This window comes from Pyrgilauda ruficollis, unplaced genomic scaffold (assembly GCF_017590135.1).
Source record: "Pyrgilauda ruficollis isolate IOZ18807 unplaced genomic scaffold, ASM1759013v1 scaffold111, whole genome shotgun sequence".
In the NCBI taxonomy this organism is placed as follows: Eukaryota; Metazoa; Chordata; class Aves; order Passeriformes; family Passeridae; genus Pyrgilauda; species Pyrgilauda ruficollis.
This window is the reverse complement of record NW_024509322.1, coordinates 1,417,696-1,432,884: the sequence shown is the minus strand read 5'-3', so window position 1 is coordinate 1,432,884 and position 15,189 is coordinate 1,417,696. Positions and strand designations below refer to the sequence as shown.

The window sequence follows — 15,189 nt, the reverse complement described above, 5'->3', positions numbered from 1 at the left end:
CCCAAACTCTGCACCTCTGGCTCAAACCAAGCTCATGGCTCACATGGTCCCAAATCTGAACCCAGAGCAGCAGGTGAGAGTGAGGAGAGGATGGACCCCTGCATCCCTGCAGTGCCCCAGGCCAGGCTGGACACTGGGGCTGGAGCAGCCTGGGATGGTGGCAGGTGTCCCTGCCATGGCAGGAGGGTTGGAGTGGATGACCTTTAAAAAGCCCCTTCCAACTCCAAACTATTCCATGATCCTCTGACAGTGAACACCAGGAAGATCAAACAGTGTTTTTTTTCCTCTCTCACACACACTTCTTTCAATTAAATGTGAACAAGTTACAGGACAAGCAAGTAGAAACACCCAGAATGCAGTAATTAAACAAAAAAAAAAACAAACATCAAAAAAAGCAAAGATAAAATAAAGACATTTCAAACACCAACTGGAATTTAACAACTGGATGCAGAACTGTTCCTGCTGAAAGCTCTGCTCCATCACACACCTTTCACCCCACAGAGCTGCAAAGGACTTTGTGGCTGCAGGCCTGGTCTCTGCCCACTCTGTTATTGTTATTTGTTGTTCTCCAAAACCCAGAGCAAAACTCAGGCACAGACACAGCAAATGAGCTCCTTGGAACCAGAGCTGTGAAAAAACACTGGAAATGCTACAGGAAGAAAGCCTTAGCCTATTCTTTTTTTAAAAAATAACCCTAAATATTTTGTTTCTCTGAGTTCAATGCAGATATTTCCCAGCCTCTCAGAGGACAGGTCCTGTCATGAGGCTGCACCCTCTTTGTAAGCAGCTTGTAAATTATTCTTAATATCACACAATGAACATCCAAGAGGGAGGAAATGGAGCTGTAGCCAAATGTGAGGACAGCATTTAGGAGGAGTAAAAGCAGCAATCTTGCTGAGAACTCTGCCAGCACACTGAGACAAACTCTTCCATTTTCCAAAGAGCAAACCAATTTCCAGCATCCTCAAATAGTCAGGACATTGATTTACATCTCTCACAAACAAGAGCAAAGTGAGCAATTCGGTATCTGGGAGCTGCACAGGGCTCTGGAGGCTCTGTCAGATCTGGGAGTTTGATAGCACAGTGGGAAGCTGTTTTCAGTGTGTTCCCTGCACATTGTCCCTATTAAACAGCATAATGGGTGGCTTTGGGGGCCCATTCATCTGTGAGATCTGACAAGATCCCAGCCCTGGGTAACTGTCCTGTCCTTTCCTCGTGTCTTTCACACTTCAAACATCCTCTCCTGCCATTTAATGTCATCAAGGGGTTGTTTGACCACAAAGCTTTGGCCCAGGAACAAGCTCCTCCTGTCTCCTTCCTCTTCCAAAAAGGCACCAAAGCACCTTTATTAAGGAGTTCACCTGGAAAACTGCAGCCCCACGTGCTGCTAGAGGAGTCCCTAGGTGAGAAAAGCTGTCCCTAGAGATCAGCTCTCAGAAGGGAGAGCTGTGTCTGTATTTACTCCTGAACTAGGAATATGAATAACTTTGTTATTTTTTGGGATGGAGAAGTTCTTCCTAGCTTTGATTCTTGGAAGGAAGTGGGTTAAACCCCTAAAAGCTGAACCATGTGTAACCCCCAGAGCTAGAGGGGGGAGTTTCCTGATCCCTGCTCTGATGATGCCCTACAAAAACCTCTGTTCCACCTGGAATTCATTTGCTCAGTGCTGCCATTTCCCCAGGAACCAACCTGCTGCAAGGAGCTTTATAACAGCTCCGTTCTGATCCCTAAAAAGCCAACTTTGGGAACTCATTTAAGCAAAGCAGCTGAAAAAAAAGGCTCTTGGGTCTTGTTTTTCATTCCAGTGAACAGCCAAAATTTGCTGCTCCTCATTATGAAGGTTTCATTATCCACAGGCTTTTATGGGAGTCTTGTAAAATGTAATATACTATTTTCCATTATTTATGTCCTTCTGGTGATATCCTTTGTACCTTCAATCCTTCCAGAGAAAAGCACACGAGCTCTTGGTGGCCCAAAGGCATGATTTTAGATTTGAAGGAACATCACCTGCTAATTCTTGGTGCTGAATCCTTATTCATGGAGCTACAAACTGGCAGCTCCTGCAGAAATGGGTCCTTGGAAGATTTTGGGAATTTTCTGCTCTGCATCACTACCAAACCCAGAAGAAAACCCACTTGAAAATCCTTCTAATCTATACAAGCATCAAAATTAAGTTTCCAAATAAAAAAATAAGTGAACTCTAGCCAGTTATTTGATGTTGGGACCACACACAGGAACAACTCATGAAATTACACAGAAAGAGCAATTATGTGTTACTTTCCTGGCTTTCACCACATAGATCTAAAAATCTCCTTTCCTTCCCCAAACATATCCCCAGATCATTCAATTCTAACAAAAAATGATAAAGGCATTTTACCCAGGCCATAGGAAGAGAAGAAATCTTTTGAAGATTTACTGAGCCCCTTGGGAGTGGAGGCACCTGTGACAACGAACTGGCACAATGGCATTTTTTAGATTCACCCTGAAAATTTGATATTCCAAGCTCTGGCTCCTGCAGGGATTCTGCAGGAGCAGCTTTGAAGGTCTCCACATGTGGAGAAGCCTCTGGTTCTTGAAGAAGGAGAGCTAGGAGCAGTTCCTAGACCTGACCTTGGAACCACCACCCTGCCTGGCCCTACAAACTCTTTTTGCTCCAAAAAAACCATTGAAATAAATTAGCAATTCAGCTTAAAATCTACATATGCCACCCAGAGCAGTATTTATTGGCACCAGCAGCTCATCTTCTGCTGGATTTCTAAGAAGTATTGTCCCAAATTTCCCAGGAAAGGGCACTCTTGGGTTTGTGAGCACGTTTTAGAGTTCCAGGAAGAGCCTGGCAAAGCAGGAACCTTCCTAAATACCCTTCAGAGTACAGAAAGTTCAAGCAGAGAAATATAAATTCATTTCTCTGAACTGGCACGAAGGGAAAGTGTTACTGGTGAACTGCCACATCTCCAATCCTCAGGTGAGCATTTCCAAAGGATTTGTTTATTTTACGTGCGGCAGGAACAGCTTTAATTTCCTTATAAAGATTCTGCAGCACAAGGTAACATCTCCTCTGGGAAGGGAGAGCAGGAAGGACTCCAAATTTTGGCATCTTTGCTGGGATGGGATGAATGAGTCAGTGCTTTAGAATGGCACCCATTAATGTGCACAGACACTTTGTTTCATCAATAAAAAGCCAAAGAATTTAAGTGACTACAGGCAGAAACAGCTTTTGTTATGCATAGGCATAAGTTTGAAATTCTCTGCTAGTTGTGCAGTCCTGGAAAAGGCTACTTTTAAATGAAATTACAGGGAAAAAGAATCTACATAAGTACATTGTGCACTTGAAGCAGAACCATATGCATATTTTATGCAGATCAAATGTTTTCTGTTAGAATCCACATCTTTGCCAGGCTGAGGGACACTTGCCCAGCACTTCACTGAGTGATGCTGAGCACAAGGAGGAGCCAAGGAAGAGATTTTCTGGTGCAGTGGGTGAGAAGAGCAAGAAGAGATCTGCTATAAAAAAGATCAGGAGGGGCATCTCCTGCTCTGTTCCCCAGCCATGAGGGGGGAGAGCCCCATCAGCTCCATAACTTCAGACCTTTTGGGTTTTATTACTACACAGAAGAGCAATATTGTAGGGGGAGGAAGTAGCAGACACTATAAATATCACTGAAAATGAGTATTTTAACATTTAGAGGGGCTGGAACTAGATGGTCTTTTAGTTCCCTTCCAACCCAAACTATTCTATTTCCAGTGGTGAGGCTGGGATTCAGGTTTTTGTGGTTTATTTCCTCAGTTCCTCAAAATCTTGTTATCTTTTGCAAGAAAACTGAACTGAATTTCTCACTGATCACAGAGCAGAAGAGGAATTCTTGAGTTTTTCCCTCAGAATTTTCATATGGTTCTTCTCTTCCAGATTTTGAGTGACCAGGCTGCAGTTTCCAGCTCTGGAAGTTTGTGACTCCTCACAAACCTCCAGGACACAGAAAAACAGCCCCAGGCTCCAAGACCAGCCTGGCAGGAGCAGAGCTGAAGAACAAAACCCCTCCAGGAGCAGAAGATAAGAGCAATCAGACAGAACAATCTGGGAGGCAAGTGTGACAAAACTAGAAACAAAAGGACAAAAGAATTAATAAGGCTGAAAAGAGAAGGAAATATTCTCTGCATTTGAGGAATACTGAAACAGTCAGGTTTGAAAGGGGAAAGAGACTGGAGGTCACTTCTGTATTATTCATCAAGGACAACCCCACTTATTAATCTCCTGAAACAATACAAAGATTAATTTCCCCTCTCTGCAGCCCTTCCAAAGCCTCAGACAAAAGAGTTTTCCTTGGTGTTTGTTGCAGTAACAGGAATAAAAGATCAGGCCCAGATTATTCCTGTGTACAGCCAGACCTTTAGTCAAAGTTACAAAGCTCCCACAAGGAACAGATTTGACCTTTTGGCTCCCAGACAATAAAAAACTTCAGTAATATCTACACAAACCTGGCAGCCTGCAGTAAATAATGCTGAGGAAACCACACAGAATGAACCCACTGCAAATCTCTGCTGCTCAAGATATCAAGAACACCATCAAGGTGAGAACAGGCACAGGAAACTGAGTGTATTTAAGAAGCTGGTGAGGGTTAGGAGAGGGAAAAGATGATTTTCCATGAGGAAAAAAAGCCAAGTTCTGCCCCTGGACACAGCACCCACTCATTTTGTGACCCTGCAAAATCACCTCCCAGGTTTTTGTCTCCCCTGAGCCATGAGGGGATGATTTGCCTCTTCCTGCTCCAGCAAAATCAGCTGAAGATCTACAAATGAATATATATATTTATATCTGGCTTAAATACTCACTGCTGGAGCTTCCAGGAGTACTGAACTGGGAAGTCTCAAGGAATTTCCGAGGTGTAGATAAATTAGTGACATCCATCAGAGGCACAGGAGAGGAGTCTTTCACAAGGGACCTGTGGGAGGGGAAAGAAGTAAAGCAAACAGTTGATTATTATTTACAATACTTGTTCACAACAAATAATCCACTTGTTCCTTACATTTTAAGCCTATGAAACGGATTAAGCCTAATAGATGTTCCCATTTCCATGCCTTCTGTCAACTTCTAATCCTCCAAACTTCTTTATTCCCTCTAGACACCTCCACCCTTTTCTCCTGCCCTTCACATTCCTGTTTTGAGCCCACCCATGTACATCACTTGCCAAATGAACCTCCTAACTCAAAAATTAAAACATTTTAAAAATTCACATCGTATTAGTTGCCAAAAATGCGTCACACTGCCCCAGCTGCTGGACATGGCAGGGGGACACAAGCAAGAAATCATTTTTTAGGAGAAAGAAATGTGGAAGGTTCCTACAATGGAGCTCAGGATGTTTGCTTAGGGGTTAAAATGCTCATGGAAATGTGCAAAAAACAAGGGTTAGGCTTGGTATCCTGCAGAAGAACCAGCCAAAGCAACAAGGCAGCCTTGCTGCAAGAGCTCCTGTTATCAAATATCCACAATGTGCATCAGGGAAAGTGAAAAAAGAGAATCCAGAGTGAGAGGAAGGTCCCTGTAGCAGCCACAAAAGTGCAATTAATTAACAGTCCCCCAGTCTGGGTACACCAAAGCTTTGTGGCTGTTTTTAATTAAGAAGATGAGTAAGGAAGAGACTGATGACTTGCTAGCAACCCTCCTTTCTAGAAATCTCAATTTCAACCAATCCTTTCTTCCATAAATTCATTTAATGCAACTGGATATCTTGCCTTGCAATTTTGGCAAGCAGATTTTTATTTATTCTCACAATAAAATGCTCATTTATCTGTTCTCTGCATCTCTATTAAGTGCTGGCTCCACTTATGCTCCCCACCTCTCCTACTCTGCAAAAATTATCTCCCAACACTGCCTCTCTCTTTTCCAGCCACTTTCTTCCTCAGAATTTGCAAAATCAGGAAAAAATAGCCTATGTTAACTGAACTTCCACTGACCACAGGCAACAACCAGGTAAGAAGTTTCAACACCTTTAAAACCCCCTGGGAACACATCACAACCAACACATTTCAGCTCAGACACTGAAGTATTGTGGCCTCCATCTCGTCACCTCATGGTTGGGCAGGAGGCTTTTAAAACTTGGATATTTCCTAGAAAATGAACAGCTTTTCCCTGACCTGAGCCTCATGACCATGACATTTGTAGGAGAGGGATAAGATCAGGGACGGGAGGGAACGCACAAAGGAGCTGTGGGAAACAGCAAAACCCCAAGAGAAAAGAAAGAGAGCTGAGAAAAGCAAAAGAACGCGAATGGGCTTGGAGGTGTAGAAAATCTGAATTTTCTGCTCTCCAGAGCCACAATGCTGAGGGACTGGCACGTGTCTTGGCTTGGAAATGGGTGTGTGTGTTCTACTTGCCAATTGTCAGAGCTGGGGCAGCTCTCTCTGTTCATGGGCAGTTTTCTTTATCTCTCCCACAGCCAATCCTCCCTCCAGGAGATCTCTGCTGTCCATGGCCACTGAGTGTCCCTGCAGGGCTGATCAAATTCCAGCATCCCATGGGGAGATGCTCCGCCCAGGGGAGGAGCCAAGCATTCCTACCTGGATACAATCTGAGCCTGGAACAGCACAGCAGCCTTTGCCCACTGCATTCCCAGAGGAGCAGCTTTCTCCTGCCCTGCATTCCCAGAGGGAGAGCAGGCCCATCTCCAGCAGCCCTGGAGCTGCAGAGGAAAACTGCAGCCTTGTGCAGGATCCCTGCTCCAGCAGAAGCACAGCTGGCACTGCAGGAGGGCTGAGCCCCCATGGGATGGGACTGTGCCACCACCCTGACCCACAGGGCTCAGCTCCTGCTCTCACTCTGACAGTAGTGTTTTGTACTACTACATTTGTATTTTTATATTTTCTTTTAATATTTTTTCCTAATAAAGAACTATAATTCCTATTCCCATATCTTTGCCTGAGAGCCCTTTAATTTCAAAAGTACAATAATTTGCAAAGAGGGGGTTTGCATTCTCCATCTCAAGGCAGGCTCCTGCCTTCCTTAGCAGACACCTGGCTTTCCAAACCAAGACATCATGCCAGAAATGCAGTTTGGGTGGCAGTTTGGTGGCTGTGGCCGGGGCAGGCTGTCCCACCCGAGGCGGGCTCTGTCCCTGCCGCGCTGCCCCACGCGGTTGGTGGATCTGATGTAGAGGTGCCGGTGCAGCTCGTCGATCAGCACCAGGTGCAGGTTCATCTTCTTGCTGTGCAGCTCCAGCCTCAGGTCGCTCAGCCCCTCCACCTGCAGGAGGGGACCCTCCAGGGAATCCACTGCTGACACCTGGGGGGGAAAACAAGGGACAGGTTTTACACATCCATTCGTTCGGCTCTCACTGTCAATTCATTCAGTTTTGCAATTTTCCGTGGCTGTCATATTTTCTGGAAAAATCCCTTTGCCCAGGATTCTTCTCCTGGGAAGCTGAGACGCCTCAGAGAAAAAGGAAAACAATTTTATCTCATTTGCTTCTCCTGTGTTTTGCTGCTTTGGAATGTGGTTGGACATTGTTCCATTGGTTTCATGTGAATTGTTTTGACTCTTTGGCCAACCAGTGCCAAGCTGTGTCAGGACTCTCTCCAGAGTCACAAGTTTTTAATTAGTATCTTTTTAGTCTTCTGTAAGTATCCTTTCTGTATTCTTTAGTATACTTTAGCATTCTTTAATATAATATAATATCATAAAATAATAAATTAGCCTTCTGAGAACATGGAGTCAGATTAATCATTCCTCCCTTCATCTGGGAACCCAGTAAATACAATAATTTTCCTCTTGGATTAGGGAAGTATACGAATCCCAGGATTATTCTAGTCTTAAAACCTTCTAAAGCAGAAAATCTTGAAGTAATATTTCTTTATTTCTATTCCTAAATAAATTATATAGAAGGGTCCAACATCCAAATGACTCAGATTTAATGGGCAGCCTTCAAATATTAAGTGTATGTATAAAACAAGTTAGTGAAAACACAGTTCTTAAATAAAAATCAAAGCATGGTTTATCCCCAAATAAGAGGATTATTAAGCAGAAAAGTGTTAGAAGAAGATAGTGACAATAGTGTTTGATGGTTGCTATTCTTTCCATTACAGAAACACCAAAAAAAAAACATTATTCTAAATTCTGCAAATGGGGAGAAAATGGCTTAAATTTAATTTGTTTAAACTCATGACTGAAAAAGCTTAGGAGGCCTCATCTTTTAGGCTGCACAAGGACTATGTCCTGTGGCTACACCATTTGAATATCTGAAATAATGACCAGCTAACATCCCACGTGCACAGAAATTCCCTAATTTTCTTTTCTGTCCTAAAAATAAATGTGGACAAAACCCAAACACAGACAAAACCCACCAGGAATGACAAATCAGTGCCTAAAAGCAACGCTCTCACCGTGCATCCCTCCCAGTTGGTTTTCTACTTAACAGAGATTTCCAGTCACTAATAAATAAATGATGGCATCCCTCTGCAGCTTCCAAACTCTCAGTGCTGATGTTGTAAGAAACTGGAAAGAGCATGTTTGGCATGCAGAGGTTTAAAATAAAATTTAAAAACCCATTCCCTGCTAACTGAGGATGCTGTCAGTGAAATAAGACATTTGCTTGCACTTCAGGATCTCGCTTCAGAACAAACCTGTCAGCCAAACATTAAAAATTAAAAGCAAAGATACAGTGAGCAGCCAGCCCAGCCAAGGGCTGCTCCCTCAGTACCAGTAAATATTAACTCTGCTGAAAGAACATCCATCACCAGTGTGTTCCTTTGCTGGCCTCCAAGCCCAGGAAGAACTTGGAATATCCATGGGACAGCCAAGCTTTTTATATTAATTTTTAAATCTCCTCACTTGCCACACTACACTGTCCATCCTCTTTTTTTCCCTTATCCATCTGTGGGAACATCACACATCATGAAATCACCCCAAAAACGATAGGAAAACCCAATTTCCTTCTCCCCAGAGGAGGTGGCAGAGCTCACATGAGTGAAGGAGCTCAGCAGACACCACGTGGGAAACTCAGGCAGAAGTGGAAATGTTAATTCCTCTCCTCTTCCTTTGGCAGGTGGAGTTTTTTCCTCAAGTTTCCCCATTCCAAAGGCACTCTATGAAAGAACATCCATCACCAGTGTGTTCCTTTGCTGGCCTCCAAGCCCAGGAAGAACTTGATATATCCATGGGACAGCCAAGCTTTTCATACTAATTTTTAAATCTCCTCACTTGCCACACTACACTGTCCATCCTCTTTTTTTCCCTTATCCATCTGTGGGAACATCACACATCATGAAATCACCCCAAGAATGATGGAAAATCCCAATTTCCTTCTCCCCAGAGGAGGTGGCAGAGCTCACCCAAGTGGAGGAGCTCAGCAGACACCACGTAGGAAACTCAGGCAGAAATGGAAATGTAAATTCCTCTCCTCTTCCTTTGGCAGGTGGAACTTTTTTCCCCCAAACTTCCCCATTCCAAAGGCACTTGAATCCCCTCCAGTTTCTTCAGAGGAGCTGCAACTGCCCTGGGAGCTGGGCCAAAAATCCCACCAGAGCAAGGAGCAGGAGCAATATTTATCATACTGAGAAACTGAGAGACAAAAAAAGCAGCCAGAAAAGAAGAGAAATCCAGAGCAAAGTGACACTAAAAAAAATTCCAAGACATCCAGGAAAAGTTTTCTCTGAAACACAAAGAATTGGAATTTAAATTTTCCACCCAGCTCTGTTTTTGTCTTGCCAGTTCCTAAAGAGTTCACTGCTCACCAAAAGTATTAAGGCCAAAATACAGCTCTCAAGGACATATTTTAAAGAAAAAAAAAATTGAATATTCAACCATTTATTGTACTCATGTTTATGGAAGTCAAAGAAGGTCTCCAGTTAGTTTAGATGACAATAGAAATATTATGCTAAAAACCAAACCAAACATTTTTCCTCTCTGTAGTTTTGCTTACAGAAAGATGATTTAGGTCCTGGCAACAAAGCAGCACCCAAGATTATATTCCAGAATAAAAAATATGAGATTAAAACCTTTGTGTCCTGGGTAAGCCAGCCCAGAACAGCATAAGCAACAAAAAGGAAGCAAAAGCATTAATAAAAAAATGCACAAAATTAAATATAGACTAAAGGCAGATCAACAGTGGAACTTTAGAAGGAACTTTTTTGATTTTATGGCCCCTCTCAGCCCAGAAAACACCAAAACTTGGATAATGCAAGAGATGCCAATCAGCTGTCCCTGGTTTTTAACAATCCCATCAGCTGCTGGCTGCATCCAAAAGCACTAAAAGATGTGGAATTGGATAGAGAGAGGCAGAGTTATCCTGCAAGACTCCAGTTAATACTGATAAGGGAAAAGCAGCCCAAGAAAACCTGGAAATGAGATGTACAGAAGGATTACAAGCGGTTCCAGGCTCCAGAAAAAGCAGCTGATGATCCTTCTTGGCTCTTTTTTCTACACACAGAGCTCAGTTAAACAGAAATAAAGTGATTTTTGTTTGTTTTTCTGCAGGGGGATCACGGCATTGTGTTAGACTAGCTGGGCACAAAGGATAATTACAGGTAAAAGAGCTCCCCCACATTAATCTTTTGGCAGGGGTTGGGGTGCAGAGAGGAGCCACAGCAACACAGAGCAGCTGGAAAAGGAATCAACAATAAACAAGTCATTATTCTTGTGGAAAAAAAACTGCTTTACAATGAGCAAATTGTACCAAAAGAATGGGCAGTGCCCACCAGCACCTCCTTTAATTCTGGAATTCAGCTCTCACTCCCATTGAAAGCTGCTCATGAACACACAATAAGTGTAATTTAGTCAAACACTAATTAAAATATTGGCCTGGATGAGCAGAGAATTTGGCTTAGATGATCTGATAGCAATTCCTGATGTTCAAATCTTCTTATCTCTCTCTACTTATTAGTACCTACAAAGAGCAAAGACCCTTTAGGAAACAGAGATGAAATAAGCCTGAAAAAAGAGCTGTGCTTTGTATAAGCTAAAAATTGCAAGTTTATAGAAAATAACCGTGGCACCAGCACCATTAGGCAGCTTGTTTAAAGGTCACAGGCAGTTTATAGCAGGGCTTAATTGCCTTAAAAAGAAAACACTGCTAAACACTTGCTTAGTGTAAGAGGGAATTTGGAAGTGTTTAATTCAGCATTTTACAACAAACGAGAACCTAAGTGCTAACAAGGTATTTGTCAAAATTCTTTCTTTACTGACTTCAGCCAAAGTTTCCCAATCTGCTTACACTGAAATCTTTTTATTCCCTCAAGGGTTTTGCTGAACCCCCACAGGCCTGGAAGTGAGCAGAGATAAAGAGAAAAGTCTCAAATATTTTTTTCAGGAAGGGGAAAAAAAACAAATAATGATAGAATCATGAAATCATGGAATGGTTTGGGTTGGAAGGGACATTAAAGATCACCCAGTCCCCATGGGCAGGGACACCTCCCACTGTCCCAGGGTGCTCCAAGCCCTGTCCAACCTGGCCTTGGACACTTCCAGGGATCAGGAATCCACAGCTTCTCTAGGTGAGCTGTGCCAGGGCCTCACAACCCTCACAGGGAAGAATTCCTTCCTCAATTATTAATTATTTTACTAGAAAAATCAAATCCTTTCGAGGTGGGAAACCAGTCTGTTCTGAATTTGCACAACAGATATGAAAACATGAACACACAACTGAGAAAGGTTTAGAGGAAACAATGTAGTAGGTCATAATTCCAGATAAAAAAAAAGTTATACACAAACACAATCTGACAAAAGGGAAAAAGCTGAGCCCTCAGAATAAAAGAGTGAATAAATAAGCAACAACCCAGAAGGTTCCAGCTGCCTCGCTGGTGAATACAACAATGCTGACATTTAAAAGGAGAATTGATCTGCTGCTTTTACAAGGGACTCACTTTCACAAGGTACAGGAAAGGAAAATGACTAAAAACCAGCTTAAATAAGTGTAGGCAGATCTAAACAAGCAGGTCACTGAATTCCATTTGCACCTGACGTGCAGGAGATAAGGATTGCTCTGGAACAGGGAAGTGCTCACACTGCAGCTTTTGGGACTTGGCAGTGGGCAGAGACACAACACCCACAAATGCTGATCTCTCTTTTCCCTAGAACAGAATTCCCAGAACAGCCCCTGGGTCCCTGGAATGCCCAAGGCCAGGCTGGGCACTGGGGCTGGAGCAGCCTGGGATGGTGGGAGGTGTCCCTGCCATGGCAGGGGTGGCACTGGATGGGATTTAAGGTCCCCTTCCAACCCAAAACTGTGAACCAAAGTGCTGTGATGTTGGATTAAGCCCTTTTGTGACCCACAGATGGGGCAACTGAAATAACTTATTAAATAAACTGAGTTTAATGTTATAATGACATTGATTGTTACAGTGACAATATTAGTGATAGTGCCTTGTGTGCTTCACTGTGCACAACAACTGATAAAAAAAACCATCAAAGAAGTATTTTTTCCTGTTCAAGAGAGAGGGGTAAATGTGGGAAGTGGATTTGTAGAGAATTCCCAAAGGCTGACAGAGCTCACATCTGTATGCAAACTTTGAGATGAGAAATGCTGACTTAGGAATGGCCTGGAACAGCACAGATGTGCCACCCAATTTCTGTGCCACCCACTGCCTCGGCACAGGAGCTGTGACAGACTGAGCAAAAGTCATGGGAAAAGCAACTTGAGAAAAGGGAGGGGAATAAATAAAGCTGTTTGACATGAGTTGTACCTGGAGAGCAAAGGGAAAACGTTTACTGCAGCAGGGTTTGGTTTGTGTTCTCTATTTTTACCCACCTCAAAATGACTCCTGAGTTTATTAGCAATAAAATAAGCAAGGAGCTCCTGAATTTAAGGCTGCAAAATTCCCACATTTTTGATGCACAGTGCAGGGAATCAGAGGATGGTTGGAATCGCAGAATTCCAAAAACCAAAAGCTTGTGAAGCACTTGCAGCCTCCACTGCTGGCAACACTTAACAAGTACCTGATTAAAACTGCTTTAAATTTCATTTATATATTTTAATTCCAACCTTGACATGTTTTATCAAGGCTGTGTTTTTAATTCCAGTATCTTTTAGATATAATGGTTTTTAATTCCAGTATCTTTTGGATGTATCTTTTGGATTTAACATCTTTTAATTCCAACCTTGACACAAGTTTTATCAAGGCTATCAAGTTTTATCAAGGCTGTGTTTCATCTGTAGATTTGTTGCAGTATTTTGGTTGCAAGGTGAATCAGGATGAAGCTGAAAAGTGATGGCCTTTGAGGATGGGCCAGCCAAATAGTGGGGAAACAAGGAAAACTTAAGAAATAAGAAATCCAAGGGTTAGGAATTGTCTGCTACCAAATTGCCACAGCACAGTGTGAGGTGGCATCAAAACAAATCAGAATTATTAAGATCATCCTGAACTTAAAAACCACCCTGGTGATCCTAAAGCAGAGAGTCTTCAGGTAAAATCATGGAAAACAGCAAAAGCACAGAGATCAGTGATGATATTCCTGAAAATTCCTGTTATTCCTAAAAGCAGGGAAAGGAACAAAGGAACCCAGGAGATGAGGATTAATGAGGAGATGAGGATTAATGAGTGCTAACATGATGGATATTCAGGTGAGGGAAGAAACTGCTCCCAATTTTGTTCACCTTTCAAAATCGTGTAAGACTCAACAAGCAAAAATCAAAGAAAGAGCTGTAAATTACGATTATGGTTCCTTTGCAATATTCTGGGAAGAGCTGAACTGACTCCCCTTCATGGCATGAAAGGATTTGTGAGCAAATGATGCACAAAAAGGGGGGACTGACACAGATGACTGAAGCTGAGAGGGTTGGAAAACCACTTTGAAAGATTCTGAGCTACACACACAAAAAAAATGCTCAGTTTGCAGGAAAACAGCTCATTCTAGGACAAGCAAACTGGTCTGAGGGAGGAAGGAGAGTAAAAAATGTACAAACAAAAGTAAAAGAGTTATTTTGGACAAACCTGGTCTGAAACACCTTAACACAAAGGACAAACAGCTTTTCTTTTTCTGAAGTGTTCCAATGGCAATGACCAAACACTGTTTTCCCTCTGCCAACTTTTAAATATTTATAAAATTATGTTCCTCACTTGCTGTCCTTTCCTCCAGCTACAGAAATTTAATTCTTTTGCATTTGCCTCAGTCACCCATCAATCATTCTCCTTCCTCCTCCACTCGCAGTAATTCATCAATGTCTTTCTAGCAACAAAGTGCTGGAACCAAAAGTGGTGCTCAAGGAAGAGAGGGGCTAAAAACAAGAGGTTTATCCAACTGCTCACTTGGAGCTGAACACAAATTCTGCAATTTCTCCACCAGCATGGACAAATGACTTCCCTGAAATGGCAGAATTACCTACTGGCATGACAGAATTACCCAGGACTTTTTCCTTTCACTTCTCATTTCCATCTTCATCCCAAATGTTTCACATGCTTTAGTGAAAACTGAATTTATTGCACCTTTCTGCCAGCTTTAAAGCTGCATTTTCAAAGGATTCAATCAGATTTATACCTGATTTATTTATCCAGATTTATTCAATCTGGATTATTTTATAGCGTTCCATAACCCTTCAATGATTTTTTCATGGTGTTGCTGCAATGTTTTACTGGGGATAAAATTCTCTCTTACACCCCAGAGTTTAAAAAACAATTCCTGGACAGCCCAATGATTGCTGGAAAAGCATTCCAACTCTGCTCCACCTCCATCACAGCCTGATTTCTTATTTAATAAGCTTTTACCAGCTGAAATGAAGGGTTGTTATTAGCAGAGCCAAGAGCCCCCTGATGATGCTCTGGAGAGGCCCTGAGGAGAGCTGGGGTCAGGATGTGGCCATGTAAATGAGCTTTAGGTACTACAGCTTCATGCAAGAGACTGCCCTGATAATGCAAATTATGGCAGGAAAAGAGTGAGAGCAAGTCATTGATAACTATGTCCAGGGGAAATAAAAATAAGATGTTTCTAAGGGACAAAAATTCCTCATTCTAATGTGTTTAAAACTAGCCTTAAGTTTATTTTTAAAAACATCAAAGTAGTATTTGAAGAAAAAATTAAATTAAAAAAATTAATTTCTTAAATATGAAAAAAAAAGTTATTAAATTTAAGAAATTTAAGGAAAAAACAGGAAAAAATTACAGAAGAGAGGTGAAAAGTGATCTAAAAAGAAACACCCCCCAAACCTTCTGCATAAAAAACTTACCAGTATTCTATCAAACTCAACCTGGACAAACCAAATACCCTCA

The 15,189-nt window shown here is 42.2% G+C and overlaps 1 protein-coding gene across 1 annotated transcript in view; it reads right to left on the bottom strand.

The window, feature by feature from the left end:
* The window catches only part of EXOC4 (exocyst complex component 4), a 124,422-nt gene that overhangs the window by 78,900 nt on the left and 30,333 nt on the right, over nucleotides 1–15,189 (bottom strand). The window contains exons 4-5 of the mRNA XM_041477485.1: nucleotides 7,092–7,276; nucleotides 4,831–4,940 (exon numbers count right to left, since the gene is read on the bottom strand). Coding sequence (XP_041333419.1) covers nucleotides 4,831–4,940; nucleotides 7,092–7,276 — 295 coding nt within the window. The remainder of the gene's footprint in view (nucleotides 1–4,830; nucleotides 4,941–7,091; nucleotides 7,277–15,189) is intronic.